The sequence below is a fragment of the Falco biarmicus genome, chromosome 11 (assembly GCF_023638135.1).
Source record: "Falco biarmicus isolate bFalBia1 chromosome 11, bFalBia1.pri, whole genome shotgun sequence".
NCBI classification, from domain to species: domain Eukaryota; kingdom Metazoa; phylum Chordata; class Aves; order Falconiformes; family Falconidae; genus Falco; species Falco biarmicus.
In genome coordinates, this window is record NC_079298.1 from 13505314 (window position 1) to 13518727 (window position 13414).

The 13414-nt window shown below is 43.3% G+C and overlaps 2 protein-coding genes across 2 annotated transcripts in view; both read left to right on the plus strand.

The window, feature by feature from the left end:
* IPP (intracisternal A particle-promoted polypeptide) overlaps nt 1-7244 on the plus strand; it is a 96760-nt gene extending 89516 nt beyond the window's left edge. The window contains exons 9-10 of the transcript XR_008824617.1: nt 6216-6342; nt 7191-7244. The gene's annotated coding sequence lies outside the window, so the exon portion shown is untranslated. The remainder of the gene's footprint in view (nt 1-6215; nt 6343-7190) is intronic.
* PRDX1 (peroxiredoxin 1) lies at nt 6216-10656 on the plus strand. The gene is made up of 5 exons (XM_056355629.1): nt 6216-6342; nt 7191-7344; nt 7631-7753; nt 8605-8735; nt 10279-10656. Exons 1-5 carry the CDS (start codon nt 6237-6239, stop codon nt 10362-10364), a joined length of 600 nt encoding a protein of 199 aa, XP_056211604.1. The 5' UTR covers nt 6216-6236; the 3' UTR covers nt 10365-10656.
* Nucleotides 10657-13414: the final 2758 nt, after the last annotated feature.

Consider the following 13414-nt stretch of genomic DNA (forward strand, 5'->3'; position numbering starts at 1 on the left):
AAATTAGATCAGAAATAAGGCATTATATATATAGAACAGGGCTTTGGAGAGACTTATTTCTAGAAGGGTAATTCTGTCGCAGATTCTTTCTTTGCTGTTCAGACTTGAACTGCTGAAGAGGCTTAAAGGTGCAAAGGTTAATGAATCTCTTGGGCATGCACGTGACCAGATTTTTCTGTTGTGCAGCCTGTTTTGACAAAATACAGGAAAGCTGAAAGAGAGTGCAAGGATAAGACAATTAAAAGTAACAGGAAATAAAAAACTGAGAAGAGGAACAACTAAAGGGGAAGGAATCACTGCTGGGTCTGATTTATTTTGATAGAGACACTGTCAATCACAAATCCATTTGAAAATCCAGAGTCTGAATGCACTAAAAAGACGCTTGAGTTATTTGAATATCACATGTGGAAACTTTAACAAACCTCAGCCTCTGATTATGTAATATAGCCCAAAAGAAAAAAAGGTAAGGAACACAAAAACATTTTGTCATCAAAAGGTGGTGATTATCAAAACATACAGTAATAAAATTTGTTAATTAAAAAAAAATATGCAGAGAAGGAAGAGGTAATGCAAGAGATTTTGACCTAGAAATATAGTCTTCACTTGAGCAAAACAAAGAAAGCAAATATGTGCATTGTATATTTAATGTTATGTAATTGTTTTCATCAAAACTATTGTGCACCAGCTGCCTGTGTGTAAATGCCCCATGGCTTATGAACATGACAGTAGTTGACTTTCGAGTTTACTTTTTGCATATATTATATTAAAATGTCCCCATATGGCCAGGATTTTACTCTTACTGCACCCCTGATGGTACCACATGTATACAGGAAGTTCAGTATGTTCAGGATTCAGCAGGCTTTCTGCAGAGCGCAAGAAATCAGCTCTACAGAACATGCATGGTGATGTCCAAATGTGCTGGGTGGATGGATCATCTCTGCTGTAGAACTGGTATGTATATGCTCAAGGGGCATGCCCAGCGTTGCTCAAACCCAGTTCACACTACTGTTCCAACTGAGTTCACCTTATCGTAGAAGTCCTGGACCCACTTACATAAAATCTCCAAATTCTCTTCCAAGAAAATGTGTGGAAACCCAAATGTGCAATAGTGTTCCAAAACAGGACCCATTTTTTACCTTTGTTTTTACACACAGTGGGAGTTTTGTTATTATCAAAATGATACATGTAAAATCAGGCATGGTTACCAGTTTGGAAATCTTTTGGTAGTTTCAGTGCTCTGGCATTGCAGGGCCAGCCAGATCCTCTTTGTTAACACATAACCTACTTATTGTGGTCGTATCCGTATGGATGGGTGCAGAGGCCTACACTTGGGTTCCTGGTGCTCTATGCTAATCAGGCACAAGCCCATCCTGTCTGGGAGCTGGTTCAGCAGAACACTGCACCACAGTTAATCCACCGTTTGAAGAACAGAGCATGGAGAAGCAAGGTGTGGAAAGAATTCTGTCCTTCCAGCACCTGCTTGGGTAGACATGCCATTTCTCTCTTAGATAACTTAATTTTATTTTTTTTTTAATCTAAGTAGCATCTTACATCTAAAGACTGAGAAAGGACACAGAAACCCATCAGCTCACTGAATGAGGAGTGGCCATGACACTTTATCACTCCAAAACCTCCAGAAACTGATGTTTGGAAGGACTAGCTCAGAAACTAATAACAATAATGAGGCCATGGAAATATGAATGGAAATGCAATGCTTCAGGCACAAACCCGGAACAAACCACACTGTGGCAGCTATGCAAAATGGATATATTATGCATCTGAAAGTATGAGAAATGAGCATAACAAGCATTAAAGGAGACAAACCATGAGAAAGTCATTACTGGTTGGTAAACATGCGGAGTTGCAGGAAGACTACTGCCTGACTTTTCAGGGGTTAATCCATTCACAGGTTCATGGCCTGAGTTGATAGGTAGGTATATATGTGTCTCAGTTTATAGACCTCAGTTGTCTACATTTGTAGCAATTACATTGCTGTTAAGAAGGTAACAACCTCTTTCTGTAAAAGATTACGCGTACAGTAACAATAGAAGCAACAGCAGATAAATTATTTGCATTAAGGTGAGAACAGATTTTTTTCCTGAGTACACATATGCATGTTATTTGCTTTTATTACTTAAGGAGTAATATCATCTGGTACAAAAAACAGTCATCTCTTAGGTGAATCACCACATGGGTATGGTCACCCAGCAACAACACACAGTGTGGTAGAAGATAAACACTTAAAATTTGTTAATCCTTTTGTGGTTTTCTCCTCATTACAATTTATAATCAAGTTTTAACAGGTATAAGAAACACAACTCTAAACTGCAAAACAGGCAAGTCAAAATCAGTTGGTAAACATGTTTATCCCTTTTGACTAAAGCAAGCAGTTTTGTCATTGACATGTCCTTAATGACCTTTAGTATTCATTATCCAATAAAGCTTTTATATTTAAATTCAGGGTTTGGTCCTCAAAAAGTACCACATCAATTTAGTCTTGGATGCAGACACAATGCTTGTGAGGATTCAGTGATGCTAAATGGCCCTCAGAGTAGCTTCACTCTGGAAATAATGTGAAACTCCCTAAAGTCAATGATAGTATCAGAATTCCAGGTTTGTATCCTACACCCCAAGCTCAGAGGTTAGACTTAATTTTCAGCTCTTTTGCTGCCTTGCATGACTTGGATTAGTCCTCCCATTGATGGAGAAGAATCATTGGGAAGTAGTATCAGGCTGAGGAGTCAGTTGGTAATGGAAACTGAGGATAAAGATTTGACCCCACACCTATGTAACACTGAATACATATGGCTTTGTTAATAGGGCTGATTTTATTGAACCCAACGGCCAAGTCCACCTAAATGACACGCCAGTCACCTCTTACTTTCCCTCAAAACGTTGCGCACCTGCTGCCTCCCTGATGACTTTTAATAATTATAGCTCGGTTCTATTAAGGCATTAAAAAAAGTAATTTCTTCTTGCAGGAAGCCATCTGAATTACCTTCCCATTAACTGTTTACAGCCGTTACACAGGATATTTCCACGGCACCTCCCAGGCCACTATCCAGAAAATTATCTCTACTTTAAATTCTTTTGCTGCTTTCAACAGTCCGGGGCAGTGTCTCCGTTTAGATAAGGCGGTGCAAGCCCCACTATCGAGCAAGCCGCCAGGGATGGGTGCAAATCTGCCAAGTCATGCTGCCCTGGCAGCAGCGGCCCCCGCTCCGCAGCGGCGTCTCCTCGCGAGAGCGGGGCGGCTATAAAGAGGCGGCGCGGCGGGGACTGCTGCAGTTGGGTGCTGCTGCGGTGGGGTGGCGTTGGCTGGGCTCCGTGAGTAGGGGGCGGCGGCGGGGCTACGTGCGGCGGGGCGGTGTCTTGGGGGTGGTGGTGGTGTACCTGGGGGTTTTGCATTGTGCGGTTTTTGTGTTTCGTTTTCCCCTCGCCCTCCGCGCGGATGGGCTCTCGAGCGAAGCGTGCAGGGTGAGCGCTTGCTGTCTGTATACCGCCCCTGGGGTGCGCTCTGCTGGGGCTGCTGCTTTCTTCCCTTGGTGGTTCCCCCCCGCTTTTTTTGGGGGGGAGGGATAGGGGACTTTTCCCTGCGCTCTGGCTTCCCACTGCCTTTCCCCGTTGTGCTGCACGGGGAGGAGCCGCGGGGCGCTCCCCGGGGTGGGGGCGCAGCCGGGCTGCAGCGCCTGCCGGGAGCGAGCGGCCCCCCCGCGGGCATGGCGGCTTCTCTGGCTTTAATAAAATATAACGCTGGATCTAGGTTGGGGGGGCGTGCAGGGGGCAGGCGGCCCCTCTAGCAGGACAAGGCGGTGGCCTTTTGCGCAGGCGAGTGCCTTGATCTCGCTTGTGGGAGGTTTTTCAGCAAAACGCGTGTCGTGGTCTGCGTGTGCCTGGCTGCGGTGTGCTCGAGCTCAGGGGATTGCGGCGGTGTCGCTCTCTTCCGACCGCAGCTCAGTAGCGTAACCGCATTTCTGTGACAGTCTGAAGGTAGCAAAGCGGCAGGCTGATGGTGTGTTTTGAAATGGCCTTTCGCTTTTGTTCACGGTACCCTAAAGGTATGAATTGCTAGTTAAGAGTGCAGGCCTGGTTTATTATAATTGCATTTTGAAGATAATTGAGGCTTTGTGTGGCTGTGAGCAACTGAAAGATGCTCGTGTGCTTGATTTGCAGCGTCCGTGCTTTTCTCTAGAATGAAAGGAAACAAAGCTGACTCTGTGGTCTGCTGCTCTGTGGGTTATCAAATGCTGTGGCAAAAAATCGAAGCAGAACATCGGAGCACATGCTAACCCCGCGTGGAAAAGCAGAAATGTTGGCAGGTCGCAGTAGGTGCTCCGAGGAAAGCAGATAGTTTTCTTGCAGTATAAGGGGACTGAAATCTCCCAGTATTAGACTTCCATGTTATCTGAAAAGGGGGCAATAACTCGTAGTTTAGAGAGGGGAAGTATCAAAAGAGCAGTTTGCCAGCTTTTATTTGACATTGAATACCTCGGGAAATACTCCAGAGGATTGCTGATGGAACAAATGTAAGGAGGACTGGCATAGTACTGAGCAAAAGGATGACCTTGAGCTGGAGTAATGGAGAAGAATGTAGTTCAGCGATAACATGTGGGGTCATGCACTCCAGACAAACCAGCTCTTGCTTCTAAGATAAAACTCACTAGCTGGAGGCATCTCAGATAAATACTGTGCAATCCCCCCATCCCTCTTACAGAATTGCGGCTTCAGAGTTGCACCTGCCTTCGTGGCTACATGTGGTACCTGGCAGAGAGAGGGCTTATCGATGTCTTCCTGCTAGGCTGCTTCAGTGCAGTCCTAGGAATACTCTTTAGTTCTGGCCTCCTAAATTTGTAACTTTCTCCCAGTCTACTGCAGTTAAAGACAGTCCTTGGATGAACGTAGGGAAGAAGAGCTTTGCAAAAGGCAGTTAGAAATGCTGGGCATGTAGGTGCCTCTTAAAATGAGAACAGAGATAAATGGTTACTGTCCATATACTGTCAGGGTATGTAAGGGAAACTTTCAAAGGTAAAACCGTTACTGAAAAGACTAAACTTGGATTGAAAGCGAAATGCTTACAGCTCACAGGCTAGTTCTCCAGGAAGAAAGTGGCTGGCAAGAGGGAAGGAGCCAAGAAATGGGCCACTCTCAATCTTTTTTCGAATGGAATTGGTGCCTTGCAGGGAGGACTTGGAAGAAACTTTCCCTAGCAACATGATACTCATGCTAACCTTTCAGAGTTTGGGGTTTTTTTATCTCCAAGGTGACTCGTGCTCATACCGGTACATAGAATAACTTCAGTGAAATTACTTTTAAGAAGATTTGAGTTGAAGAAACAAGGGTCCCAGTTACCTATTTGAAGTACTATGCTCTGGAAGTAACTGGAATTCTGAAGTGATATACTGCATTCTCAGACTGAGTAAAAATACTGTACAGGGCATATTACAGATGCCTAGTTTTTAAGGCAGGCAGCCAGAAGTAGAGTTCCCTTGTCCTTGTGTACCCTTCTGTGCTCTTTTTCAGTAGACTTGTGGGGGGAAACAACCTGGCTGTACTGATCTACAATTAAAATTTCACCAAGTCTTAACATAGAATGTGATTCCCATGTATACCATGTGTCTAGCTGCAAATAAAACAAGGTTTGTTTGAAAGGCTGAAATGCAGTTATGCGGAGCACCGTTTCCTGGGGATTAACGAAAATTTTTCTGGAATCAACAGGAAGATAGTTTGAGGTCTTAAATTTCCATATAAAATTGAACAAAGGTCTTTTCATCAAAAGGTCTAAGAAAACTCCCAGCCTTTTTAACTCATTCAGCAAGTGGAACAGGAAGACTTAGTGACTACTGCTAAAACTCCTGTGCTAGCCCTTTCCTAGACTGTGCTGTTACTGGTCAAAGATAACCATTACTGTATCATTAGGAGGCTAATGAGCCATAGATCTTGAAGTGCTATTAATCGATGTAGTGCCTTGGTCTGGATATGTGGGCTGTGGTTATCGAACTGCGTCTTACTGTGGTGCTTATTTAGGAAAAAGAGAAGTGTTTTGGTTGGACAACCCAAGTGAGAAAGTTAAAACTTAACTTCACTCAAGCCTTGTGTTGCAAGACCAAGTGCTGATCCTCAGTCTTTGGTATTTGATCTAAACTGATAAGATGCTTTGAATAAATGCTTACTTCCAGGTGCAAATGTACTATTATCCAAACTGTATTGTTATTAAGTCCTATCTAGATTAAATCAAGATGTCTTCAGGAAATGCTTTCATTGGAAAACCCGCCCCTGACTTCACTGCCACGGCTGTAATGCCAGATGGACAATTCAAAGACATCAAACTCTCTGACTATAAAGGTAAGCTTATGTGCTTGTCTAATAACACAGATATAATCTGGCCACGTGCAGGAGTGGAAGGTATCTTAAGGATAAATCTTGATTTTGTTTCGAAGTAATAGTGACCACTTGCAGTGGACTGAAATAACCTGTACAGTGGTTATCGGTGATGGGTGGGGTGTGCTTGGAAAGCTGTCAGCAGCATGGCTGAATGTCCCAGCTATGATTGTTGCTAGTTAGCATAAAACTAATCTAAACTGTAATCTGGGATCAGGCTTATTTGTCCTGTCTGTCATGCTATGAGACTGATGTAACATCTCCAAACTATATGGAACAGCAGAATCTTCTCTTGTAGGCTTTTGTAACAATACTGGCCCTCAGGCTGCACAAGGGCAGTGAGTAGGTACAGACTAGTCACCCACTGAGTTAAAATGTCTCCTTGGCTTGTAGCCTTTCAGACCTGTGGTATTTCTGCACTCTGTTAGTAGTCAACCATAGGGTCTTCCTAGTGTAGGTAGTAGGTGTACTCTGGGCAGGCCTGTGGGAGTAGACCCAGGAGACAGGCATTCCCTGTCAAATTTGACAGGGTTCTGGTTTTGGAGACTTAGCTGGATAGGGTTCTGTGTTATTAGCTGTAGAATGACCTTGAGTATTTGTCTGAAGTGTAAATCCTTTAGGTGCTTTATGGGCTTGCCATTTCTATACCAAGCCTTAAAATGGAGGCATCTGTAGGTTGCCATTTGATCTTTAAAGTTGTATCTTTAGTGTTGTATCAAGCCCTTTCTCCTCTAGTAGTATTTGAATGGTTGATACTGGATATGACAACCCCTGGAAAGGTAAGAGACTAACTGGTTATACTGCTTTTCTAGGAAAATATGTTGTGTTCTTCTTCTATCCTCTGGACTTCACTTTTGTCTGTCCAACTGAAATTATTGCATACAGTGACAGAGCTGATGAATTCAAGAAAATTAACTGTGAAGTAATTGGAGCTTCTGTTGACTCTCACTTCTGTCACCTTGCCTGGTAAGAATCAGCCTCTTAACCTAATAGAATGTTCTGCCTGTTCTCAGTTCTTGCAGGAACCAAATCCAGAGTGTATTCAAACTTGTTTACTGAAGTTCCAAAGGACAACTGGGAAGTATTGGTAGTGCCAGGTGCTTCTGAACAGAACTGAGCGTACATACGTTCAGTTCTTTTGTTGCCTCGTGGCTGACAAAGTATAATATTGCAGAAGGCATCAGCTTCTGTTGTATGTTATACTTAATTCTGAATTCTCCGTATTTTTAACATTGAATTTCCTTCCTTTTAGGATCAACACTCCTAAGAAACAAGGTGGTTTGGGTACTATGAAAATCCCATTGATTTCTGACACAAAACGTGACATTGCCAAAGAATATGGAGTACTTAAAGAGGATGAAGGTATTGCATACAGGTAATAAGCAAGAAAGTAAACTTGTTGTTAAAGTCTGAGTTGAAATACGTGGAGCATGTCAGATGGACACAGACCTTGCATCTACTTGAACACCTGCAATAAGCTGAAGCTAATGGCTATTGTAGATGTAAACTGCTCCAGCTATCAGACACTCTTACAAGGGCATATGCTGCTTGGTTCTCCTTAGTATTCAGACTTCATGGTTTTGGTAAGCTAGATAAATACCTGCTGCTTCCCTTTGATTACCTGTCTGCATTGTGCAGGAGTCTCCTGCCGATGAGCTTCTGCAAACATTGGTAATGAAAGACCTACAGTCATGGAAGTTTTTACAGATAATTAGTGATTAAAATATAGATTAGTTAAACCCCAAGCCTTATCTTTTAATCAACTGTTCAGTTAAAGTTGCTGAGGGACTTCAGTCATGCTCATAACATTACTTTGGAGGTGCTCACTGGTGAGCCATTGCTTGGTTGGGTTTTTTGAAAATAGTGTGTTTAGCTTTTCTTTAAATGTAAGAATGCCTTGTCTCCAGCTCATTTTTGTCTTGGGTTTCTCTTCCATTTTATTTTTCCACTAGTATCTTCCCTACATGGGAAGCAGTGCTTTCCTGTTAGTGGCTTGATGGACCTCTGTCCCTCCCAGTTCCTGCTGAATGTTAGGCTTTTGACTGTTAATGTTTCAGTGCTATGCATACAGTGAAGGTACTGGTTTCTAGGAAAAGGTCAGTAATACCAGATGACACAACTTAATGCCATAATAATAGAATACTAAACTGGATTTTTTGAAGCTCACTTCAGTCTAATCAGTCTTTCAAAAGCTGTGTTTAACTTCAGGGTTGTGGGGTTTTTTAGGGGTCTGTTCATAATTGATGAGAAGGGGATCTTGAGGCAGATAACAATCAATGATCTTCCTGTTGGCCGTTCTGTTGATGAAACCCTCAGACTTGTCCAGGCTTTCCAGTTTACAGATAAACATGGTGAAGGTAAGAGTTCTTCCTCTTTCTAATTTTACAGGTTTTTTTCTAGAGAACAGTAACTAGGCAAGTTAAATCAAGGTGTACTGAATAACTGAATTGATCTGTGCACAGCAAGCACTTGTGCCTCTTGAAATGCAGCTCGTTCTGAAAAGCTACTTGAAGGACACCATAGTGCTGTAATTATCCTTTTGCAGTTAAATGTTCATTGAGTACTTGCTAATGTTGCAATACCACTTAATTTGGTGCTGGATGTCTTGTTGAGCACGTAGTAGTTGTCTCTCTTTCAATTAGACATAGAAAATGCTTCAGACAAATGAAGTAATAACAACTTGCAAGGTTGCATAATTTGGATGATGCTCTTGGATTTGGTAGGTTGAGACAAGGAGTACTTATGCAGAGTTTTAACATAGTCTGTTAGACAAAGCATGTGGATTCCCAGAAAACCTGCTGATCTTTGTCAATGTGCAGTGAGAGAAAAACAAGTAAGAGTCTCTCTGCCCATACTTAGGAGTGATAAGATGCTTGAGGATGGTAGCTTTCCTGCAGGAACTTAAAGGCACTGCAGATGAAAAGTGTGAACTAGGTTACAGGAACTCAAAATTGCTATGTAGGTCTTGGTAGTCTTCAGCTGTCATTAACTAATGACACACGTTGCTGCTGGTTGTGCTTAACTTGCTTCAGAACTGGTAAATCAGTGGCAGATTTTATTAAAACAAGCTGCTAATGTGGCTAGCCTATAGCCCAAAGAGAATCAGTGTTTCTGAACTTGTATGCCATCTGTCAGCTGAGGAGACATCCCTAATACTTGATGATGGAGCAGTCACATGCTGTGTAAATGAAGCCTTTGGGGTTTACTGTGCCCTGGAGTAGTGAAAAGGTTTTCATACAGATTTAGACTGCCATGTCATCTAAACCAGAATAGACAAGAATTAGGTGTATAGCAATGCTCAGAAGCTGAGAATACTATAGCTAAAATTGCCAGTCTTGTGTGGAGCAAGCATCAAGCCTTGCATGGCTGTATGCAAGGAAGACTGTGTCCAAAAAATGCTGCTCAGGAGTCCCTGCAATTTTGAGGCCACGCAACTCTGCATCTTGGTGGCCTTTTTGGTAGCCATATAGGGGAACTAGAGACAGTTTAACTCTTCTTCCCTTTCCCCATTAAACTGGAGAATGGTACTAGAGCTTATTAAAGGCAAGGAGAATATAGGCTTGACTGGATCCAAGGAGAGAAGTGTACTGTAGTAGTTGTAAAGCCTTTCTGGCCCAGGCTGACCTTGCTGTCAAGCTTCTGTGAAGCTTTTAAGTGGGGTGGGGAGGGGTGCATGTGTAAAGGCCCTGCTAGTCTGTCAGTGAATGCTGGTTCCTTTAATGTGATTACCAAGTAAGCAAACAGAAATTGGTAAAATAAACGGAACATAATGCCACACTGAATAATGCATTTTCTTCTGTATGTTGCAAAGATGTTTAGAGTTGCTAGTTTGCTTTAAGGTTGTGTAAAACATGTTCTGCAGGAGTAGCTGCTAAGACTTAAACTTTCTTATCATTTCAGTGTGCCCAGCTGGCTGGAAGCCTGGCAGTGACACAATCAAGCCTGATGTTCAGAAAAGTAAAGAGTATTTCTCCAAGCTGAAATAAACTTTCAGTCTGAGTCGAAACTAGTATGCCTTACATAAAGAGCAAGCATCAGTTACTGAACTTTGACTAAGTCATTGCATCTGAGTCAAGGGATCATGCTGTAGGTATAAACAGTAACTTTTTTACTTGAAGGAAAGTTTGTCCTGTTGACAGTACCTTCATAGAAAACTTTAATGATCAGTATCTGTACATCAAACCCTGTTTAGTGACAATGCAGTGTATGTGGTTAGCCATGTGTTGCATATAGACCAGTGTAACTTTTGTAACTCTTATTAAACTTGTGGAAAGAGCATATGGTCTGCTTACTTCTTGCTTACTCCTATAGAGGCACAAAAGCAATGCAGGCTGCCCTTCTGAAAGGGCCATGTACTGAACTGTCTGTAGACATGTGTTCCTAAGGGCCTTTTGGAGCTCTGTTAGAATGGAGATACCAGCACTTAAGCTTTCATGTTGCAGTACCAAAGTACTCCCTACACTCTTCATGACTTTGCTACTAGGTAGAGGAATGTTGTTCAAACTTGGTCTGTCAGACTTACACATTACTACAGTGTGCAGTACATGAAGTGTAGATGTGACTGGCAAAGGCTGGGTGCATGTTCATGCACTGTGTCAACTTAAAACAATTCTGCATCCACATTAGTCAAAGCTATGACTGTTCATGCTAAACTACTGGGAGTCCAACATCAAGTTTGAACACTTGATGTACAGGAGTGGAAGACTGGGCTTTCTGGAAAGCAAACTTCCTTGGATATACAATATTAACTGCTAGTATCTCTCAATACAGGGAATGGGAGTGACAATATGCCAGTTACCCATTAGCTTGTCATATGATGAAGATCAAAAGAAGGGTGGCACTAAAAAATAATCTGTTACTCAAATGTGTTCAGCCTTGTTTCTAATCTTCATATTGCAAATGATGTGTACTGTAAAACTCAAAACACATGACTGTGGCCTTAAGTTACATAAAGGTGTCAACTGGTAATAACCATGAAACTACACAGCAATCTTTTTAAGTCCTGAGCTTCAGAGCTGAGGATTTGGGTAAGGAGTTACTGTGAGTTACAACCCTATGGTCTTCTATGTACCTGTAAAGATTAAGCCTTTAAGCTCCTAAAGCAGTAAACAAGCTCTGTCCTGCTTAAAGTGAGCAATAACAAAGTTGAGGCCCAGGGCTACTTGCATGGGTCAGAAGTGAAAGTTGCATGCCTTAAGTAATAAACTAGTCTTGTGCAGTTGGAAAAAATACTTAACAGCAGAAGCATTACTACCAAGTACAAATAAATACTAAAATAGCTAAATCCCATGGGGTCTTGCTCAAGTGCCACAAATCTTCCTGAAGATATGTAAAAGTGATGTTTAGTTGGATCATTTTAGTGTGCGGACTAGGGCAGTGCTAGATAAAACAGTTGACTCCATTTTAAATGTCATTTACAACCTAAGTGATTCTATCATTTTTTCTTAGTATTTAAAATTCAAATTATTAATATAAAGAATAACAAATAAGGCTAACATCCTAGGGTGGCATTGAGAAGTAACAGGAGCATTTACATATATGTATACAAAAATATAGGATATGGTTTAAGCTAAGTGAATGAACAGTAATTAGTATGGCTGATCACAAGATTACCTTTATCTATCAAATTTCCTTTCCTAGTAAATGAAACAGGAGTAAAGTCAGGGCTGATCTAATGTAAAATTTAGTTGTATCCAGCTATATTAGCCTTGAAATGTTGCAAAATTGATTATGGCAGTTCTTTGGAGGGTACAGTGTTAGCATGGTCTAGCCCTACAGAATGGGGATGTTCACCCTGATGATGTGACTAAAGTGACTTCTGCTCTTAGAAGTAAAATTGCACTTGTTTTGGCTGGGCCATTACATTGCATAATGCTACATGAAGGCCTAACTCCTGGCAGATCAGCCTGTTCTGTGCCCAGACTGAGGGCCTTTACGCATTAGTGACCAAGTTCAGCCTCTCAGTGATATAAACGGCCTTTCTCAAACCATTAAGCACAGTCACTTCAAATATAAAAACTGCATTTAAAAGGAACAGACTTACTAGCTGCTCTCTCGCTTACCCCTTGTTGGGGGACAAGGGGGTTCTCTCACGTTCTGGTCTTGCACCTCCCCTCCCAGAAGGCAGAGCAAGGCTCCGCGTACCCATCGGAGGACGCCGGTGGGAGGGAGTAGACCTGGCGGCGGCGGGCCGCCCGCTCCCTGCGGCAGTTCGCCCCGGCCCGGGCGGGAACGCTGACCTGCCCCCTCAGCGCGGCGGGGGAGCTGCCCGCGCTTTCCCAGCGGCCGCCGCTCCTCCCGCCGGCGCGCGCGGAGCCCGGGGATTGGCTGCGGGCGGGGCGCGCGGGCGGGGCCTCACCTCGCTGCCGCGGGCGCTGGCGGGAGCGGGGGCGGCGGCGGGCTGCGGGAGATGGGAGCCGTGCGGGCGGGGGTGGCCCGTACAGACCCGCCATCTTCATTTGTTTAACCGGCTTCTCCGGTGTGACGCCTTCCGTTCGATACCTCGTTCCTCTGTGCCGCGGCCGTGGGGCGGCCCAGCTGTGACAGGAGGGCTTCGCTAGCTGCCGCCGCTCTCCCTCTCCCTCACTGCTGACACCGCTACCTTTGCTCCTACTTTGAGGGATAGCTCACATTGCCCAACAGCACATTTTTACTACCTCCCACCTTTTAAATGTCCCAATAGTAACAGTTGTGTTCATGTGTTAATTTTCCTGTTGTGAAAATGGTTAATCTTGATAGCCACTGAAGTATTCATGCAGAGGCAGCTCTGTGGGCTGAGGTAAACATGGCGGCTGTAACGGCTGTGGGGCTCTCCCTGGGAGCTGAGGCACCAGCGGGGCGTGTATAACATCACGGTTGCTGGTAAATGATGATATGGAAATCCAAAACAGCCAAGAAACAAAATACCTGTGGGTTAGGAACTGTATTATATGCTTGCACCAGATGACTGACTGTGGGAATTAATGCAATTAAACATCTCTTTTATTCTTCAGCTGTGTGAGGCACTTATGGGAACATTTGCCGTGCTGTCATTTTA